The following is a 22,774-nucleotide window of genomic DNA, read 5'->3' on the forward strand; positions in this document are numbered from 1 at the left end:
TGAATGGCCAGGTTCAGAGGTAAACTCTGACCTGGTGGGGGGTCAGTGTGCCCCCCAGGAAGTCCTGGCGTGCCAGGCAATTGTTCAACCTCAGGGTGATGACTCTGGGTTGGATGACCAGGTTCAGGGGTTAAACTCTGACCTGGTGGGGGGTAGGCGTGCCCCCCAATAAGTCCTGGTGTGCCAGGCAATTGTTCAACCTCAGAGTGGTGACTCTGTGTTTGAATGGCCAGGTTCAGAGGTAAACTCTGACCTGGTGGGGGGTCAGTGTGCCCCCCAGGAAGTCCTGGCGTGCCAGGCAATTGTTCAACCTCAGGGTGGTGACGCTGAGTTGGATGGCCAGGTTCAGAGGTTAAACTCTGACCTGGTGGGGGTAGGCGTGCCCCCCAGAAAGTCCTGGTTTGACAGGAAGTGATCCAGTCTGACGGTACAGACCCTGGGCTGGAAGGCCAGGTTCAGGGTGTTCCCCCAGACCTGGAGGGAGGGGCTACTGATAACAGTGCCCCTCCCATGTTGACTTCTAAGGAGGCCACTCCTAGTTGGAGGGTGCTGGACCCCAGAAGGGGGGGAGGGGGAGGAAAGCCTCACCCCGGGCCCTAGTCCAACCTGAAGGTACAGACCCCAGGTTGGAGGGCCAGTTGCAGGTTAACAGCCCTGCACTGGTGGAGGAATGGTGCAGGGCGGCTTCTATAAGCACCCTGACCATGTTGGACTCTGGGGGTACTGCTCCAGGAGTTAGGGTACGGAGCCCCAGAGTGGAGGACCAGGTTCAGGCTGTCATCCCTGACCTGATGGAAGGGAGAGTGGTTTAAGGGTGCCCAGCACCTGGGGCTACTGCCCCACACTCTCCACAGCCACAGTGGTGGGAGAGCTTTGAGAGGCCTGGTGCCTGGCTCTCATCCCTGACAGCTGTCAGTAACCACTGTGGCTTGCTGTCCAGGTGGAGAGAGTTATCAATGGGGAGGGGACAAGAGTCACACCCCGGGGGTAGAGTGGGCAATACCTAGTGGTACTATCCTGCTCCTGGGATACATCTGTGAGCAAAGTAAGGTTAGGTGCTGCACAGATGGGATCCGCAGGTAAGGAGAAAGGTTCCCCGTGGGTTGGCTTAGTGGGCCCTGAGAGTATGGAAGGTGAAGAACTGGAGCATGCCCCTGCTGTTGTGGGCCTGGGTCCTTGTTCTGTCGCCTCAAACAGGGAAGTACATCCGGATAGTGATTGTTCTCCCCTGGCTTTAGGCTTGTAGGGGGTCATGTTGGACCTGGCTTTTTGACAGGGTCATCCCCAAACTTTTTGCCTCCTTCCTCCTATTTTTTCTGACCTGTTGTTGTTGGCTTTTGACCTCTGGGCACTTTACCACTGCTAACCAAAGCTAAAGTGCATATGCTCTCTGTGTAAATTGTACTATTGATTGGTTTATCCATGATTGGCTATTTAATTTACTTATAAGTCCCTAGTAGAGTGCACTATATGTGCCTAGGGCCTGTAGATTAAATGCTACTAGTGGACCTCCAGCACTGGTTGTGCCACCCACTTCAGTAGACCCTTAACCTTGTCTCAGGCCTGCCATTGCAAGGCCTGTGTGTGCAGTTTCACTGCCACTTCGACTTGGCATTTAAAAGTGCTTGCCAAGCCTAGAATTCCCCTTTTTCTACATATAAGTCACCCCTAGTGTGTGCCCTAGGTGCCCCTAGAGCAGGGTGCTGTGTGGGTAAAAGGCAGGACATGTACCTGTGTAGTTATATGTCCTGGTAGTGTAAAACTCCTAAATTTGTTTTTACACTACTGTGAGGCCTGCTCCCTTCATAGGCTAACATTGGGGCTGCCCTCATACATTGTTGAAGTGGCAGCTGCTGATCTGAAAGGAGCAGGAAGGTCATATTTAGTATGGCCAGAATGGTAATACAAAATCCTGCTGACTGGTGAAGTCAGATTTAATATGACTATTCTAGAAATGCCACTTTTAGAAAGTGAGAATTTCTTTGCACTTAAATCTTTCTGTGCCCTTCAATCCACGTCTGGCTAGGTTTAGTTGACAGCTCCTTATGCATTCACTCAGACACACCCCAAACACAGGGTACTCAGCCTCACTTGCATACATCTGCATTTTGAATGGGTCTTCCTGGGCTGGGTGGGTGGAGGGCCTGCCCTCACACAAAGGACTGCCACACCCCCTATTAGGACCCTGGCAGACAGGATTGAACTGAAAGGGGACCTGGTGCATTTCTTAGACACTCTTTGAAGTCACCCCCACTTCAAAGGCACAATTTAGTATAAAACAGGGCCTCTGCCCTAACTCATCAGACACTTTCTGGAGAAGAAACCTGAACCAGAAACTACATCATGCCAAGAAGAACTGCCTGGCTGCTCAAAGGACTCACCTGCCTGCTTTCTCCAAAGGACTGCTGCCTTGCTGTTGGCCTGCTGCCTTGCTGAACTCTTGTCTGGTTGTAAAAGTGCTTTCCTAGGGCTTGGATAGAGCTTGCCTTCTGTTCCCTGAAGTCTCAGGACCAAAAAGACTTCTCTTTTTCATTTGGACTCTTCGTGCGCCGAAAATTTCGACGCACAGCTTGTTCTGCGGCAAGAAAAACGCTGCACACCGACGCTGATCGACGCGACGCCTTCGGGGCAACCGGAACTTCGATGCACAGCCTAGCAAGGACAACGCCGCCCGACTTCCAGAGGGGAAATAGACGCGACGCCTGCCGTGAGAGCGAAACTTCGACGCAGAGCCCCGCGGAACGACGCGCAGCCGGAAAACAAGCAGGAGAATCCACGCACAGACCCCGGGACATGTGGTTATCCTGCGACCCACAGAAAGAGAGTGTCCGCACGCCGGAAAACAACGCACGACTTCCCCGCGTGAAAAATAACGACGCAAGTCCATGTGTGCTGGGGAGAAATCAACGCACACACCATTTTTCCACATATCTCTTCTTCTGCGCCCCTTTGCGGAGATTTTCCACCAGAAACCAGGTACTTTGTGCTTGAAAGAGACTTTGTTTGCTTTTTAAAGACTTAAGACACTTTATATCACTTTTCAGTGATATCTTTACAAATTCATATTGCATCTTTGATTGTTTTGACCTGCAAATACCCAGATAAATATTACATATTTTTCTAAACACTGTGTGGTGTATTTTTGTGGTGCTATATTATGGTATTGTATGATTTATTGAACAAATGCTTTACAGATTGCCTTCTAAGTTAAGCCTGACTGAACGTGCCAAGCTACCAGAGGGTGGGCACAGGCTGATTTTGGATTGTGTGTGACTTACCCTGACTAGAGTGAGGGTTCTTGCTTGGACAGAGGGTAATCTGACTGCCAACCAAAAAACCCATTTCTAACAGTTATCATGTCCTTCATAACTTTGGTGGCAGAAACGGGAGTCAGCTTTAGTTCCTGCAATCCCTTTCTGCTGTAGTGGTTTATATCAACAAGTCAGATGAGCTAGTGAGGTAGTTAGGTGTTTAGGAAGATTAATGGATTTTCACCACCACTTTATCATATTGCTTCTCTCTAAGTGCTCAAACTGTTGTTGGTGTCCATTCAACATTGCCCATTTAAAGCCATGGTAATCTGTAAATCGGATCTTTTAGCAGTGAAAACAATCTTTTTGGTTACAATCACCTCAACCAGGAAAGCATGTGAGTAAAATGCATTGCTACATAATGAACCTTATACCATTACCAATAGTGATACCTTAGAATTTACTAACCTTCCCTTGAGGTAAATTGAATTGTTGCAAGGTGTTGCTACAACCCTTATTTTGGTGTTATACAATTTGAATGCCCTCATCATGGTGAAGTAGATTTCAAGAACAGGACTGCAGGTGTATCCAGTACCAAATGTACAGATCTCTGAATGTGAAAAGTTAATGACTTTTTCAATCCCCTGACATACCCAATAGATAAGATGTTGGTTCCGGCATTACCAGTGGTGCCTACATTTGGAATATGAAAGGGACTAGTAGAAGTTTTAAGATTCTTTACAAATGCTTCATTCTCTTTAGTTTTTTCCTTTCACTTTCCATAAAAAAAATGCAATTTGTTATCAAAATGAATGTTTGTCAGCATCTAATCCTCACAGGACCCAATTTAGTATGAGTGATTAGAACAGCTATAATATGAAGTAAGCTTTGTAGAAGAAATTCACTCACTCACAGTAATGTATCATTCTATACATGCAACCAGCTTTACATTCCTCAAATCAATCAGTCATCCATCCATTTATTAATTTCATGAAAGGAGTCGTCTCTTAGTCCATTTAAAATGACATTCATGCATCCATTCTTCTTTCATTGAGCACATAAATTCATCCATTGAAGTACTTTGCAAATGTCACTACAATTGATTAGTCGATGAGCTGCATTTGCATTGTGCACCATGATGAGGGGTGAGGATGTCTCTGGACCCAGGCTCACTTAGGGCTCAACAGTCCACATACCTCAGTAATCATTACACTAATGATTTAATTCACCCATTCACATACGTTCTATCCTTGGCTAACATTAAAACTTCAGTTAGCGTAATTTCTGGCATTATCATGAGAGGATTGGCAGTCCATCAAGTAAGGATCCCTAAGCATCATACGAGTGACCCTAGTGAGCATGAAGATGAATTATGCACAATAATTACCCAAATAGCATCCATTTTCCGAAATAGGGAGCTGCTTACATAAGAGGGTGGATATATTATAACCTTTGCAAAATGAATGCTTACTTTGCAACTGTTTGGCATTCAAGGGTAACAGCGCGAATGCATTTCTGATAAGATCCTTTATTCATTTTAAGAGCACCTAAGTTGTGTATACATGAGCTGGCCTTATTGCATGCAAAACAAAGGTAGGACGATTAGGCCGTTCAAACAATGAATAGTGGAACATGTTTGGGCAATGAGGAAGGGTGAAGAAAAACACCCCAAAACACCCAGTAGCTACGAACCTAAGGAACAATATGAATCAGATGATAAACACCTTTAATTTACCCATATATGCCTCCAGATGAGGCACCCAAGAGGTGACAACTGAGCGCTAAAACTACGGCAAATGTAAATAAGATAGAATCCTGTGGCTTTAATTCATACGAGGATTTATGCTATTTTCTTGACTTATGACCACCTTGGAAGGGAGAAACTGCATTACCATAATCCTTATACATTTTGCCATTTGTGGTAAATATTTCCAATTATATATTTATATATTCACTAATTCAGATTTATGCCTTATTATTTTGATTGAAATATATTTAACCATATGTATTATCGTTATTGCGTTTTACATAAACAGATAAGCACTGAGTCAGATATGCAGACTGCCTTTCCCGTCATTAATTGTGAAGGCTGGGTGACCATTGGGTTTTAAGAAGACTTTTTTTTTTAATTGATGTACCTGATAATAATTAGGCCATATTGATGTTAAATAGGCCAGCAGAAATATAATGTATGTGCCTTCAGAAAGACCACAGCGGTGGGTGAAACATCGGTTTATGAGTGGCATCGCTCACTCTTTTCACCTTTTTGCGCATGTGCCCTGGCACTTTCGGAATGCACTTTCACAAAAATATTTTTCTGACTGCTGGTATAGAGCTGCTGACTATTTATTATGAATGATCAAGAACTGGTGAGACGCAAGCCAAAGGTATTTCACTGGTAGTAGTCTGTGGCTTTCTTTGGAGTTCTGCGGGGCATCCTGTAAGGCACACCCCTGGAAGAGCATGTGTATGAATCCGATCAGATGCAGAGCCCTTGGCCATTCGGAGACAATCTCAAATGTCGAAGGTGGAGCAGCTGAATCAGAATTCATACCACGCAAATAAGGACAGGCGAAGGAGTTGGTACTGTGGGACTACTTAAAATATACACATTCATTGTTAGAGATCCCACCCACATTTTAAGCATTCTGGTTGGCTGCTCAGAATATCTTGTTCTATTCCATGCTTTAAATATAGTCATTGAATTCAGATAAACCCAGTGTCTCTGAAATCATAACCATGATTTAAGCCATTACATGTATTATGCTATTCAATATACATTTAAGGTTACAGCATATGTTCTCAAATGAAAATGTTTTAGATTTATTTGTGTCTTTGGATCTCAGTTTGAGGATGAAATGTTTTTATTCCAAAACATTCTGTTTACAAACGTACGTTTTGGAGGCACTAAAGGTTTTATGTATCAATTCATTAAATATTTTTGAGTAAAAGCATTTAAGTAATAAATGGTATGCCATATACCAATACATTTAATACATGAATTAAATTATTTTTAGGTCACTTTCAATGAGTTCAAGTTAGATTCAAATATATATATTTTTAAATGTATTCAATTAATTCAGACAAATCATTTATCAATGAACGATTTGCTTAATTTTCAACACCTTTTCATATATTTTAGAAATCAATAATTAAAACATGCATTAATTCAATCAACTAGTTTATTATTTTAGTACGTGCATAGAGTGTTTAATTCTTTATTAATTGCATTCATTCTCATCATTCTAATTTTCTATCACATTTTACATTGTCTGAGTCCAGAATTAAGCAAACTTGCTTATTAATTGCCAATGTTCATATTAATGAATATGCCATCGGTATTAACATTAGTGCATTGAATTACATTTTATAATGCTGCTTTTTCCATTCAATTACTTGAATAATTCAACACATTGAATTATTTATAACTAATTATTTAATAGAATCTATAAATTCAATTATTTAATTGAATTAATGTCTTCGTTCGATGAGTTCAATTATGCATTCAGCCAGTGATATCCATCACACGCCCGAGGGCGGCTGCAAGGCATGTGAGATTCATAGGAACCAGCATTTAAGGGCAGCAATCAGAAGATTCGTCAAAACAAAGTCATTTATTTTTCATGCACACTGAAAATTACAGCTAAATCATTTACTTTGACAAACTATTGAAAAAAATAGTGATTGTCTTTGGAAAACAAACTATTTCGAATAAATTATCGGAATAAATACCCAAAATGCAATACACTGCTGCACATTGTGAAGGCGTCAGGCATACTGCCTTGTAGGAAAAAAACATTAAAGGACATTTTTTTTTCTTGCTTCCCTGCACATTTATTGAGTTCAGGGCATTTCGCGGAGGTGTGAAGCGTACCACAATTCCCTCTACTTTTTCTCTGGCACCCTGACCACTCCACACACACAAAACTAAATTCCCTCTTTATGAGACACTTTGGGTCGAACAGCAGTAGTTGTATATTGCAATATTTCATAACAAATTCTGAAAGAAACAACATATTCTATAAAACAAATTTTAAAAAATGTGACTCTCGGTCCATTGGGTTCCCTCTCCCTCCTGAGTTGAAGCCACCAGGATCTCACAAGGATGGAGAAACACCCCTACATACTCTCGCTTACATGAGAACATGTACTCCCACTTGCTCGAAATATCTTCTTGAGATCTTGTTGGAACCAACAACAGCTATGCAAGCCCCTTAACAAAATAGAACCCCCATTTACTCATGAAACTTAGTACTCATTCCTTGCCAACTCTTGTGCTGCATAATTTGTTGCTGCACAAGACTTGCTCGGTTTCGGAGCAGAATGCACAGTGGAAAGCCAATGTCAGAATGAAGACTACGCATCCACCTTGGATGTGCAGTGAGTCTCCTGATGGGCAATGGGGAAGACAAACTGGTGAAGAAAATAAAAACCAACCAAACACTCTGAAGTCACGTGTTTTGAACTGTTTAATGACCCATCTGGCTCAAAAGTAACAAAAGGTTGACAAGAAGAGAAGGGAGGGAAATCCCATTGACTGACACTGCACAATCCCAATGACCATATAGCACTTTCAAGATGTATCCCAAGTATCAATTCTCCTCCAATGCAAAATGAATTTGCTCTGATGCTCTTAGCAGTACCTCCCACCATGTTTGCACCTGGCCAAGACTCAACCAATCAGAACTGAGCTCACAAAAATAAAGAGCCAGGATTCCATAGTCACTCTTCAGCAACTGATGAGAGCTCCTTACAGCACCAAGGTTGTGATGGTGGTAAAAAAAACTGCACCCTCTGTGGTGCGGTACTCTCAGTTGACTAGGTGTGTTTCACACTCCAGTAATGAATGTTGCTCCCTCAATGCTGCTAGGGCCACAGCACTCCCTCGTTATCAATGACGCATTGGAAGAAGCAGATCCAGACCTCTCGGGGTATGTCCTTTGCTTGACCAGCTTAGCAGCCTCCATCTCAAAATCATTTATCTCCATGTCAACTGCCTCAGCAATTTCATGTTTTGTTATAGAGATAAAAGTGGGATCGAGGGCCAGGACATCAAGCCGACTGCAGATCAGAGCCTGAAGGAAGAAAAGACAAAATGGAGGTAATAATGGTAAATGTGTTGCTATTTCAGATCAAGAATGAATTCTTTATTATTCTCACCTATCGATAGCCAACTTTCAGGGCAAAAATTTCTTACTTTTAGTGCTTTCTGAAGGAATCCTAGAGACACTTTCTCTCTCTCTTGTTTCAGAGAAACTGTCAGGCCAAGGAGCAAGTGAAACTGAAATCCTACACTCTGTCTTCATGGTCCTCTTTAAGCAAAGTTGGGGCCAAAGACATCAGGTTGCAGCTTTCTATTTACTCGATGCAAGTCATGGGCAGTGAAATATCATGCAGCTCCTCCAATTCGATTCTTTTCCGTTCACATTGGGCGGAATTAACCTTCTAACTGATGTCCTTCTTGATCTCCCGAGATCAAGGTCAAACTTAACAGGACATCTATTGAGTTTATGTGCTATTGCTGATACTCTGAATGGTGCTATGTGTCACAGCAGTACAACACTGTATATGTATCATATTCCAAACCATACATCGGTTGCCTGACGTGTTTAATATTTGCTTTCTCTGACATTTATAAGCACACATCATGAACATTTACAGTTTCTCTTAAACATCATTAAACTATACTAGAGATATACTAGCAAAGGATTCAGTTAAAGAGCGCCTCGCCTGAACACGTGCAAATAATGCTAATTACATTTTGTACTTGAGCACATCAGCGTGTGTATTCCACTTTTTATAATGCATTTCTTTAAATTACCTATAGTTCTATGCTCACCATTTTGATAGGGGCATTCTTATGAGCATCAGTTGTTAGCATGCTTTTCTATGCGGATTTTAGGTGCCATCTTTGTGATTGGAAGTTACCATTTTGCACCCTTGTATCAATATGCATTTTTTTGCTGAAGCAGGAACAGGATATCCACATTTAACAATGTCCACTATTGCACAGAGAAATAGTTATAAAAACTGAGTGCTTTAATGCGCTTTTGCTTATATTGGGAACAGATGCAGCCATACCAAGCGCTACCAGAAGGCTGTGATTTGAAACATTGTTTTTGAGGTTCTTATGTCAAGCACAAATAAATCGTGTTTTTGCTCACTCAACTCATTGCAACCCAACCGTAGGGTTGCACAGCCAATAATGTACTAATCAGCCGAAGCTCAAAACTAGAATTTACAAGTAGTTACATAACTCCTGCTTCACTATTGCATAAGGCAAGGCAGAAGCCCTTTTGTGGCTTCCTACAAATGACTACACATGCAGGGAAGGAGGCCTGAGAGGGACAGCAGACCTTCATCACCGCGCTGGCATTCAATGAATGTTGATACTTTATTAAAAGCTCAGGGGCTGCTTTCAATGCCATTCAGTGAGTGCCATTGGTGGGGGCATGCACTGGCTCCCTGGTGCACTTTCTGATCTGCATCATGCCAAACACACACATTGACAAAGTGGATGCTGCCCCACTGCAACAGTTTTCACTTTGTGAATGAGATGCCATTGCCTTTAGGGAACCAGTATCAGACCCATGGTTTGCAACTGCAACTAAAGTAGCAAACCACTGATGCATTCTTTTGTGATTCAATAGATGGTGGACACTCTTTTCACACTCCCTTCTGAATTGGAATCAGTCACAAAGGGCATTTTTAAGTCAGAAAGTAATTTCCAGCTCCGAATGTATACTTTGTATATTGACATTCTGTAGTTTCAAAACATGCAAGTTTGTTAATCATGGACTTGGCAATAGTAATAGGTCTTAGTATATATCGCCCATGCAGTCTCACTAAAATATTCTTTTTTGTTAGGTGGTTTGGTGTACAGTGGGTGTTGTTTGGACCCCTCTGCCTCTTGCTTTAATGACATTGGCCTACTTGGGTGGAGATCCAACATACTGAGTATAGAATATCAGGCTGCCACAATATCATGATCAAAATATTGAGGACCAAAATTTCAACAGATAGGTATGTAGAGATAGTCAGTACCTAATTCCATATACATTTATCTTAATGATATACATATTTCTTCAACCTATCAAGATGTAGAGTTAGGAATAGTAAGTCTATACTTATATGCACTCACCTCCTTGATATTCTATTTGTCAATGTTTTGGTCACAATATTGTGGCCACTTGTTATTCCAGACTACAACCCCTACCTGTTCCCAGCATGAAAGCAGTGCTCTTGGCAGCACAGGACCTGGCCTTACCTGTGTGACGAGATGGTCAGTGGCAGGGGTGTTAGAAGAGGATTCAGCTCCCTCTTTGTTATGACTGGAAACCTGGCTTCCCAGCAACTCAAAGTCCCAATCGTAGTCTTCAGTTCCATTCTCCAGGGGCAGCCAGTGGGTACTGCCTTCTCTGGAAGGCTAAAAGAGAATATAATGAAAGTTGAGTTCTAGCCTTAGATGTACGCTGATAGACATACAGGGTACTGTCTTAGAGTGCATACTTGGAATATGCATGAGAGTGGCAGATACAAGAGCACAAGAGAAGGAACAGAAAATAATATGTCAAATGGAAGTGGAAAGACTAGTAGTGTTAAGAGTCAAGTGGATATGTGTCAGTGGGCAAACACGCGATTGTGAACTCGAAGAAGCAAGAATAAGAAGGATCTGTGGAATGTTATTATAATTCCCTGTTGTGCGACAGGCTTAGAAGTCTTCCACCTAGAGTTCCACAGCTGAGCACTTAAGTCAGACACTAAATCCCACTCACTGGGGGATGAATCCAGGTCCTTTCAATGTACATGGCTAGTAGTGAGGGAGGAGTAGACTGTGAATACAATGGAGGCAAGAGCCTAAACAGGACTGAACTGGAAACCAAAACAGGCCATGACAAAAATGTTTACATCAGGCCCACATTGCATGGGGCCTTGTTTCCGTCCTGGTAGCCCGTTCGACTATGAAAGCTGCCTCCTAGATACCAGCCTACTGGGGAAATAGCTGAATCACGAGGTCTGCCCTAGGCATAAGACTATGGTCAGAGTTTAATATTGGTGCAAACCACCAAAACAGAGCGCTAATGCCATTGGGCTTCCATGGGCGGTATAATACTATTTTGCACTGGCTGACAGCCTTCTGCCTTTGTCAATGCTTTGGTTTTGTTATGGTTTTTGCAAAACTTTAAAGATAGGGAAGTTGGTGGACTTGCATCAACATAAATAAAATCAGTGGCTAAAAGCAACACTTTTGATCTCTAAAATCACACGTTCCATTGGGTGTGCACTTGTAGAAAGGGCAGAATGCTATCACTCACAGTGAAATTAGCCAGTGACTGAAGCAGGCTCACCCCATGACACAATGCCATGTGGTAGATATGAAGGGTTGACTGAAAGCCCCTACAGATAAGTATATATACTTATAACCTTTGGAAAATCAAAAGGTCTTGGTTAAGGTCAAACCTAAAAATTAGCTAAAGAAAACTCTCTAACTAGCACGAACAAGTATGATTCAATCGATGCATTTTAGTCAGGAGCCAAATACTAGTGTCCAAAGTAGGCAAGTTAGTTATTTGTGATTTTGTAACTCTTTTCTGTATTTTGTCATTCATCTTCCTTTCTTCCTTCTACATGCATACTCTCTTCATTCTTGACCGCCTTTTCTAGCCTACCTCCTGTTTATACCCTTGCTGCTACATTTTCTTCCCCTTTCCCTCTGTTCCCTTTTTTGCATCCCTTTCCTTCCTTGCCTCATGGTTTACTTCCCCTCTTGTGTCTTGTCCGCCCTTCTAATTTCATCATGTTTGTGTGTTCAGTTCCTGTCTTCTTTCTACAAGAGACTCCTCTGACAGGCAGCAGTGCTCCAGAACAGGACAGTATAAGAGATGCATCTCCTTTCAACTTGTCTTTTGAGCTATTGAAGTCAATCACTGTTAATGCATCTAGCGGAGATATCTGCATGATTTAAATTCTGATGAGGCCAACTCAGCTTTTCATGCTTCCGAGGTTGACAAAATCCCTTTCATTGATTTGGCTAAATACAGTTAACATTTTTTGTTAGCACGTTAAAACTGTGTGTTCCGAAGTTGTAGATTCATGTTTTTGTGCATTATTAACGTGCAGATTGTGATTTTACATTCGATTATACAGGTACACACTGATATAGTACTATCTTTACAAACATTCCTATGTCGTTTAAAATTGTGTTTCTCTGACCCTTGTTAACTAGGCCTCAATTTGAGCCTATGAGCCTTGGTTTTTCGAAATTGATATCTGCCCCTGATATTTCACTGTTCGTTATTTCAGCAGCACACAGTCAAGAAGAGTCAAGTTTATATATTTCAACTGTCATTGTTTTTCCTGATCTTCTTGATGAATCTCCCCAGGTTGGACACACAACTGTAATTTATTCTAAAGTCCTTCCTCAGGCTCAGTGTGCTCTATTCATAATTCCTTGCTGTTTTTCATATATCTATTTTGTTCAATCATCTCCAGATAGCATTTGCATAGATTGGGCAGAATCAATATTCATGCAGTTGGATAGTTCGTAGGTGCTAAGACAATATCACACTTAATGAAACTACGCTCTGATTTGATATGAATATAACACATTTGAATATACCACAATTATTCTGTAGTTTTAGTGATTTAATATGCAAACATAATGCAAAACAAAACCCTCCCCTTTGGGGGTGAGCCAGACGACTATCGTAGGGAACTTTCCTGTGCTGCTAGGGATGCTGTCCCCCACCGGGGACTTGGAATATTTTTTATTTTGCCCTTCTTTGTAATGCTCTATTTGCTGAGAGCCTTCATGTCAGTTATTCTGTACTGCATCTTTTGAATTTTGTATTAAACCCTTACAGTTATTCAGCTGATCTAGAACTCGTGTTCTGAGTGGGCCCTTTCACTCAATTGATTGTATTCCTGATATTTTGATGGTTTGTGAGGTGCCTTACCTCAGGGGCATATTGCCTCATAAAACCGAGGCTTGACCCATCTCCAATTCATCAAACTGTGGGCATTCTGTTGAGGTAAATTTTTTAGGCGTCAACAATTTGGAGCCCTGGTGCCTACATCATCTATGCTCTAAAGGTATTTTAAAGCAAGTGAGCAAAATCATGCTAAAAAATGTTTTCTTAAATATGCTAAATGCTGCATCATTTGTAGAAAAATAGTGGCTCTTGGCTCCATGGGTGTTTGTCCAGAAAGGGCAGAGTCAGCCATGACAGTTGGTTGGTTCATTGCATGAAAGGATACTTTACAGTGTTTTACTGTAAAGTTAATGTTCTAAAATTGTTTTACAAAAGGCTTTGGAAAGTGGGACTTGTAAAAGTGTAAGCAGACAATAAATGTTAGAAAGGATTTGGAGCAGGGCTGAGATAAAGCACCTGAATAGTAAGTTAATAGGTTCAGGAAGGTGAACTTTTGGACACACAACCAGGAATCTAAATAAACATCCACAACCAACTTGTGGTTAGGTATGATATTATACAAAACAAATAAGTTCATAGTTCCTACAGTGTGGTCTATCCAGTAATGCTACCGCACAGACATATTGCTTCTGTGGTCTCCAACAAGCCTGTTGCTCCTACTCATATCACCATAGAGACACTGGGAATCCAAAGAACATCCTTCCTGGCCCTCCTAGGCATTTGATCAAAAGAATACTTGAAAGCTGGTTGGGAAATAATCAGTCTGTTTCTCACTTGGAATCTGGGTAACAGACAGTCTATTCCTCCCAGACGTGCTTCCAAAGGGATAGTGGGAATCTGAAGAACAACCAGTTGGTTTCTCCCAGGCATGTACCAGAGGGGTAGTAAGAATCTGAGGACTAGCCATCCTGTTTCTCCCAGCCATGCTTTCGAAAGGATAGTTGGAATCTGGGTCTGGGAAACTTCGAGCCTAGTTCTCTTATACATAATACCATACGGGTACTGGAAATATGAGGAACAACTGTCCTGGTCCCCTATTCAAGCTGCCACAGGATGCATGGTTTCACCCACCCCTTTGCTACTGGACATACCACTAGGCAGATACACTAGGGCAAAACCCTCTAAGAATGTCCTTCCTAAGTATGCTCCTATACCAAGAGAAGGAACCCAACCTGCCAACCTCATCTAGCTATCATGCTATGATAAAAGAAGAGCAAAGCCTTCTTCCAGTCTGCCAGGGCATCTAGTATGCAATTACACAAAATGCTAAGCCCCTCCCAGCCTGCAATTCTAGACATGCTGTCACATGTAAACAGGAATTGCAGAACTCTCTTGTTGCTGGATGCATTACCATACATATAAAAGACATGCCCCCAAATCGCTAATCTGCTCTGCTCAGGATACTATAGATATTCTGCAAATGCAGAGATCATTTCAGGATGATTCTTTTCATAATTTTCTTCAATACACAAAACGAAAAGCAGAGCATCATATACTCTTACCTATACTACCATACATATACCAAAAGAGCAGACTGCCTTTCACCATGTTCCTCCAAAGTTCACTATCACAGGGAAGCAAGTCATGCAAAGCACCATGTTGACAGAGGAAATTCAGTCCCTACCATGGAGCTCCAACCATTCCGGCTTACCTGTTCTGCAAGGTCGTGAGGCCTGGGTGTCTGGAGTGCTGTGTTGACAGTGGCTGAATTGCGATGGACTTTTTCAGTCATTTGCTTGTGGAGTGAGTGCTGGTGACCTGGGCAGAAGAAGACAGAAAAGGAAGAGAAAGGAAAGGAAAGAAGAAAAACGTTAGGTAATAAGGAAATGCTTAGGATGTCTTTTATTCTCAAGTGAGTTAAGGGTGGGTAGAGGCCATGGGATATCTCAGTTGGGTTAGTGTTTTTGGTTCTAAGAGAAGTGGCCATGCTACGCAAAGCAGTATACACATTGATTTGAGTTTAGAGTATGTACCCCTCTCAAGTGGTCACTGTGGGGCCAATGGGAACCTTCTGAGGAACTCCCGCTGACCCCTGCATTTCTTTTCACAACTCATCAAGTTCCCATCAAGACTCAGAGAATGCCTTCTGTTACAAGGCAGCTAAGAGTCGGTCCAGACAAAAGCATGATGCTTCTTTATTTCAGAATTGTTTCTTTTTATGTGAAAGACAGATAAGGGAGGAGTGTTAGGCCTTACCCTTTCTTCATGGGTCACCCCAGATTTTTGCCTTCCTTTGCTGAACATGTTTTGTTGTCTTTTTCCTGCTAATCAGTGGTAACGTGTATGTGCTCTCTCCCTAAAATATGGTAGAACTGGTCTACACCTGATTGCTACATTTAATTTACTTGTAGGTCCATAACATTGGTACTTAATGTACCCAGGGCCTGTAATTTCAATGCTACTAGGGGGATGCAGCACTCATTGCGTCATCCACTAAAACAGCCTTTCAAAACATGTTTCAGGCCTGCGACTGCATCCTGTAGTGCAGTTTTAAGCAGCCACTTCAACCTGGCAAAATAATCCTTTTGCCAGGCCTTAACCTTCCTTTTTAATTCTTATAAGAGGCCCCTAAGGTAGGCCCTAAAGGCTCATAGGGCCAGGTGCATGGCATTGTACATATCGACAAACAAAAAGAAGAGGGACCAGGAGTATTCAGGTCCAGTGTACAACCTCCCAACAGTAGTAATGAAAAATAGAGTACACTGTTCCGAACAAAACAATCACGCCAGGAGACCTGTGATCTCAGGAGCTAGAACCCTCAAGCATCACATTGGATGGCTAGCATCATCATTGGGAATTGCTCCTCACTAGGCTGGCACTGCAATGCCTAGTGGGCACTCCAGTGCGTGGGTGCTCTCAGCCAAAATAACGTGATGCTCAAAGTCACCACCAAAAGAGTGCAACAATAAGTTAAAATTGGTTACTCATCCATAAACCACCATCATTTAATCAGACTAGGATAACATGGATGAAGACCAAGATTAAAAAATAAAGAGTCGAAAGAAAAATGAGTATAATGCTCAAAATCTTTCTAGGGTGAATGATCTAATCAAGGATCCTTGAAATTAAAAGGACCTCAATTAGGACCAAGGATCCTTGAAATTAAAGGACCTCAATTACGACCAATGTAATTGGGGTCCTTTTAATTTCAAGGATCCTTGATTAGATCATTCACCCTAGAAAGATTTTGAGCATTATACTCATTTTTCTTTCGACTCTTTATTTTTTAATCTTGGTCTTCATCCATGTTATCTTAGTCTGATTAAATGATGGTGGTTTATGGATGAGTAACCAATTTTAACTTATTGTTGCACTCTTTTGGTGGTGACTTTGAGCATCACGTTATTTTGGCTGAGAGCACCCACGCACTGGAGTGCCCACTAGGCATTGCAGTGCCAGCCTAATGAGGAGCAATTCCCATGGTGATGCTAGCCATCCAATGTGATGCTTGAGGGATCTAGCTCCTGAGATCACAGGTCTCCTGGCGTGATTGTTTTGTTCGGAACAGTGTACTCTATTTTTCATTGTACATATCGAGACAGTGAAAAACTCCTAAAGTCGTTTTCACTGTTGTAATGCCAGTTTTCCCCATACACTAATACTGGGTTATAGTATTACATTTAATAGGTGCTAAATTCAGATTGGGGCAGATAGAGAAGTGATGTTTACGCTCAAATGAATTGTAATTTAAAATCCCCTTTAATGGTGACATGACATTTTAAGTTACAATAATAAAAATGCCACCCTGCCTTTCTGCCAGTGTCCTAGATCACATGACTGTGAAGGGCTCTACTATTGGGGTTTGTGTATTTCTGTCAGACATGGGAACCAATAAGGCATAGGTGTTAGGGGAGTTTGTCTTCCTGACAGAATGGCTGGGGAGAAGCTGTCCCCTGCCCCGATTACATTTCAAAGGGCTCTGCCTACACCACGCATAAAAAGGGATGTGACACCTGGCATTGCCCTCACTTTTGTTACCCAAGACAGTTTGGAGTCAAATCTAGGGGAAGTGGAAGAACAGACTAGAATCGGTTTTAGGTGTGGGTCAGGGAATTTCCCCCTCACAAATGCTGGCACCAGTTATAAAAATGGGACCTCTGACCCACTCATCAGAACACTCATGTACCTGTGGAAGATTCAAAGGAAAGGCTGCCTTGCTGCCAGGGGGACTGAACTTCTGCTGGAACGACGGTCTCGCTGTCTAAAGAGGGAAGACTGGACTGGTTTGTCTTGATCCCAGGCTACCCAGTGTGACCCAAAAGGTCAGTTAGCTGACCTCTGGTGTGAGCTACAGGGACACAAGCAGCATCCAGAGACATTTCAGCAACTGCTGAGCTGACCAGCTCCAACTAGACCTGCCTGAGCTCTTCTGCTGTCTTGGTCCCTTGGCTGGTAGTAGTATGAACTCCTCCTCAAGAAGAGGTGAAAGTCCTGAGGTTTGGGCTACTCAGAACCACGAAATAACTTTTTTGTGCCAACAATCGACCGCCCATGCTCACCGCCAAGGCGAAGCTCCAAAAGGACCTTCACTTCATGCCGAAAGGGACCTTCCATGTCAGTCAACCATTTTGAAGCTCCAGCAATGACCACCTCTTGGGATACAACAACGACCTTGCAGCTATGTTTACCTGAAATAATATCACTGGTTCTGCCAATAGTATTTTTTTCATGTTGCCGCACTTTAAAAAAAAATAAAAAAATAATACTCTATTTTTCTAATTCGTTTGGGGATTTTTCTTTATTACTGTTTGAGTGCTGCATAAATACATCACATATTAACTCTAGCTTAAGATTTAACATTTTTGTGGCAAGCTACTAGAGGGTTAAATGGGTTAATTTAGTGAAGTTTTGGTTCACTCTGACCAGGACTGTGGGTGTTGCTGGAGTGGAGTTTCCACCCTTCTCAACCAATAACCCAATTTCTTACAATGGGCATTAGAACAAGCATGCAGACAGTAATGTCCGTGCTACAGTGCATCATCGGTCACTATCAACAAAGCACATAAGACACAAGGTAGCTCCTCAGTCAGCCAGTGAAAAACTAACTGGATCTGCATGAGGCTCTTATTCAGTGTGAAACTCACAAGGAAGAACTCACTGAAAAAGGAGAGAGACGGTCCCCCAATATAAAAGAAAACAATCCAGAACATGCTGTTCTGTAGTGTGAGCTCCACCAGGTGGACTCAGATATTAATGGCCTGAAAAGAATGTTTGCCTCAGCTATTGGCAGGTAGCACTGGCAGTCACCTTGGAAAGAGAAAACTATGTAGAGAGACTTCATTTTCGCACCAGGAGTTATCAGTCTAGTGATCTCTGCTCCTGTGCCGCTCCTCTTTTTGCCTGGAAACTTAGATCAGTAGCCTGTTGAGAAGCTGGAAGTATGCTTAGTGAGCAAAGAATCTCCATGGGAGTGTGGTGGAATGACTGCCACTGCACCCACTTGACCTGGTAAAGACCAGCGCAGCCAGCTTCCCAGTTTATCTTGTGGTGCCCTGCTTGCTCCTCAGTTATTCTTGTATGTATCCAGCTGTTCATCATCCAGCGACTGTAAGATCTTTTTGTCCTCTTTATGATTCACCAGGAGGAATCCAGAGTGAACCTCTTATGTCCCTACTTATTTTCTCACAGGAGGACATCCCATCCATCCTGAGAAGAACAACCAAACTCCAGAGTCTGACAAACTGTTGGGCACTTTTTGGAATGTTTCTAACTTTCAGATGTCTATACTGAATTCATTGTTATACCTGGAATACCATCTTTTTCAAATACCCTTGGAACAGCCTTTTCTTGTTACTGTGTGCTACAGCTTGCCCTTTCTTCCATCACTTTCTGCACAGCTGGGGTGACACCCTAGTTTCCTCATCACCACCAGAAACTACTAGGCAGAACTTCATTTAACTCCTCTTCTGCTTCACTGGCTTGGGCATCAAACCGTACCACCAAAGACCTCTTTGGGATTCCTACCAGCCCACCGTCAAACCAAGACTATTGTGCTGGAGTGCAATTCAGGGTAGAACTGAGGCCACTGGGCCCTGCTGTGAGTATTGTTACCAGATATGTATTCTGTAATAGGGCATCAACATATACGAGACAGGTCACATCGATTCCTGCTTTTGAAAGGGACCAGAAACATAATTTCCTTAAAGACTTTTCATAATCCGTAATCACCAACTGCATTTGATCTTCCCAAATCCTGTACTGCAAAGATAATACCATCTTTTTGAAGAACAAAAAAAATTCCAGTTTTAATCGCATGTTCTTTGCTCTTGTCACTCTTTTTCTACATCCTGTCTCTGTAGCGCACTCAGACCCTCTGTGTCCAAGGTCTTGATGCCCTTTATCAAGCACCTAAATATCTAATTTACACAGAAGTGAGCTCCAGGTGCTAAAATGCAGACTTAGTTGATCAGTGATAACATGATGACACAGTGAATTCTATTTTTAAACCATAACCTTTCTATTTTGCTTTGATTTTTTGTATTGATTGTTATGAGCTATGTAGTGACATTATGTTATTTACTTTTCTCTCTTCATCTGGTGGTTTAGTTCTAGTGCTGGGACAGTCTTTTTTCTTTTTTGTAGAACAATATAATTAGGTGCATCTTACACAGTAGCAGTGGCTCCTGCTCATCTATGATGTCTGCTGATTTAACTTTGAAGGTCTGAGGGCACGCTGGCCACCTGTCTGCACCTACTTAAATTGTTTGTGATAGCGGGCAGCCCATTACACTGCCGAAATTGAGATAACTAGTGAACGCATATCACTAAGGTCAAGTAATGAGGTGCTCTGCACTGAAGGTAGAGAGTCTCAGTCAGCCTCCATTGCATCTCATCATCACATTCTAATTAGAGTACCCTTAATTCCCTACTACCTATCTCAGCCTTGCCTTTTTTAAAGGCATAATTCATATTCTGAAATGAAAAAATCCTCTCATGCATATATTATGACCTAAGCTCTACTGGCAATATTTATCTTAAGCATAAGAGAATCCTCACTGACACAGAACTACTCCCATGTTCTCCTCGTCATGGTCTCTTCTGAGTATTGCATAACTACTCAGGTAATGTGAGAAAAAACATCATTGCCCCCTTTACAATTCATTAAAATGCATTCTGCTCAAGTTTAATTGGTTTGTGTAATTCCTCTCCTTACTATGTTGTAGACCACAGACTTCTTAAATCCAAGTCTGAAGCACAAGATGATTTAGTCTGAATTGCATCATGTCTGCATGTCAAATAAGTACACTGCTACTTTTTCCCTATTTTTTTCTCATGTGATTGTTCCCCCCGAAGTTCCTTTTCGATTTCTTTATATTAGGCTTGAAACTCAATCAACCATCCTGCAAATTCAGTTCTCGTCAGGTGAAGGATAGAAGTCATATTTGACATCCTGGATACCATTTTGACTTAGTTATGTAAATTTGATTGATTGAAGTCTCTATTTGAAGGACCTCTGATTAGAGCAGAGGTCTTCAAACTGGGGGGCGGGCCCCCCTAGGGGGGCCTCAAGTGATCCCAGGGGGGGCCCCAGACTCTGGCCAAAATAAATATTATACAGATAACAGGCCTTTGTTTTAAGCAGAAGCATGTTATTGCAGTTTTAAAAAGGTAACAGTACTTAACTGCAATGTTTAAATAGATTTAGACATATTTAAACATTGCCATGTTTATAAAATAATTGTGAAAAATTCTGAGGGGGGCCCAATGACTTTTATTTTTCAACTGGGGGGGGGCGCGGCATTAAAACGTTTGGAGACCTCTGGATTAGAGGGATTTGTTTTCTTCTTTTGGCTACCTATGGAATTTCCTTTTCTCTTTCCACTCCCGTTTAAAGTGCCCCAATGCTGCTTAGTGGTAGAGTGCTATATCAAACTAAAAAATGAAATACATTGTAAATTAGGATGGTGATCCACAATGCTAGAAATGGGGCCTGTTTATGATCCTGAAGCAGATTCCAAAAAGTGTGATACAGAGCTCTAAGCAAGTGGGCTCTAAGGGGTAATCTTGCTGTAAATTTTCAGTGAGAAAATACGTACTATGGAGGAGGTAACTCAGTTTTATATGGAATTTGATTTGAGTACAAACAATTTTTCCTCAAGATTTCTCCAACTATTCCTTCTTAGTATTACTGGAAATCTGAATTTTTTATTTTTTTTATTGTTTGGTTCTTTCCAATCTATAAGTACCAAAGCAGCATGTGTAATAGATCTGTACATATTCCTGGCATATTCTTGTGATTCTCTATCAGGTTTATGTCTTGTATATGTGTGTTATGTATGGAGTATCAGTTTTGTTTACATTTGATGACCAACACTGTGCAAGTTAATTTCCTATAATAAAATTACCATTTGTACCACTAAAAGAACATGTTGGATACACTCATTATGCTCAAAAACTGGTGTTGGCTTCTTGAGTGTAAATGTAATTATATATATATATATATATATATATATATATATATATATATATATATATATATATTCTTGGTTTGAAGGGGCTACAAAGGCTCTCTCTTCTTATTTAATTCCAACAATGGGACCTCAACACCCAATCGGTATTTAGCCTTCTTGTTGAGACAGCAGACAAGGTGTGACTCGTTATTGCCACATGTGAAACTATTTTCTTTTTATTACTAATACCATGTTGACTATAGCAGCCAGGTATGAACTCGTCGTAATTACTGATGACTGTGAATGATAATCAGTTTGTGGTATTATCATTCCCAGTGAGCAGGCGTCCTCTTCATTGCGACCACTGCTGCAGTTGGTAGTGTATGGACCCATGCAGTTTGTGCTAGTCATAACAATTCAGTACATTCCCGGTTTTTGTCTACACTGTGTGCAAAGCATTAGAATACAAGATGTACCAGGCTCTAGAAGACATTATGTCCCGACATTAGAGTGCAGTGAATGCCGTGAATGAGAATGACACTGAGGTCAGAGAGTGTGTTTGTGTGTTTTTGTAAAATCCCATTTAAGTACACATGCACATTATTTTTCACCTTCAGCTGTCCCTACCCATCTCTGCTTTGATGCCTAAAAAATCTTATGAGTTTATGTAGAAAAATGCCATCTTGATACTATGTGGGCGGTCATCACATGCCCAACTTTGTGAACATTAATATATGTCCACATGCCTTGTGCATCTGTCCAAGTGTCCATGTCTATGTCTATGTGCAAGTATGGTGGACACACAGGAAGTTCTCTGTTTCTTTTACTGTGTCGCCTTGCATGGTTTTTAGTTTAAAAGTCACTGACCCTTCCCTCTGAGTTTGTCCACACAGGCCAGCCCAGGATACTAGAAATCTGTACTGAGGTCCTACCCTCCAACCAAGTAAACTTGCCTCCTACTCCACTGACTTCTCTGGAAAACTGTGTGCAAGGCCTTTCTCCACAGATAAGCGCCATGCAGGGGTGATTGAAACTCTGCACGTGGTATACAATGCCCCCTCTGTTTATCTGTACAGCATGTCAGTGACACCCATGCGATTTGCATAGGCTATGTTTATGAAATTCTCTACTTAAGTCTTCCATTCATAAAAGCGTTGCTTTTTTAACTCCTACAGTCCGTCCTTGGTGTTCAGCCTGCAGC

At 41.8% G+C, this 22,774-nt stretch overlaps 1 protein-coding gene across 1 annotated transcript in view; it reads right to left on the reverse strand.

The window, feature by feature from the left end:
- Nucleotides 1–7,702: 7,702 nt before the first annotated feature.
- The window catches only part of CACNA1S (calcium voltage-gated channel subunit alpha1 S), a 381,085-nt gene continuing 366,013 nt past the window's right edge, over nucleotides 7,703–22,774 (reverse strand). Inside the window, exons 42-44 of the mRNA XM_069238889.1 lie at nucleotides 14,835–14,941; nucleotides 10,519–10,677; nucleotides 7,703–8,326 (exon numbers count right to left, since the gene is read on the reverse strand). Of these exons, the coding sequence (XP_069094990.1) occupies nucleotides 8,081–8,326; nucleotides 10,519–10,677; nucleotides 14,835–14,941 (512 nt within the window). The 3' untranslated portion in view covers nucleotides 7,703–8,080. The remainder of the gene's footprint in view (nucleotides 8,327–10,518; nucleotides 10,678–14,834; nucleotides 14,942–22,774) is intronic.

The sequence above is a fragment of the Pleurodeles waltl genome, chromosome 6 (assembly GCF_031143425.1).
Source record: "Pleurodeles waltl isolate 20211129_DDA chromosome 6, aPleWal1.hap1.20221129, whole genome shotgun sequence".
Classification (NCBI taxonomy): Eukaryota; Metazoa; Chordata; class Amphibia; order Caudata; family Salamandridae; genus Pleurodeles; species Pleurodeles waltl.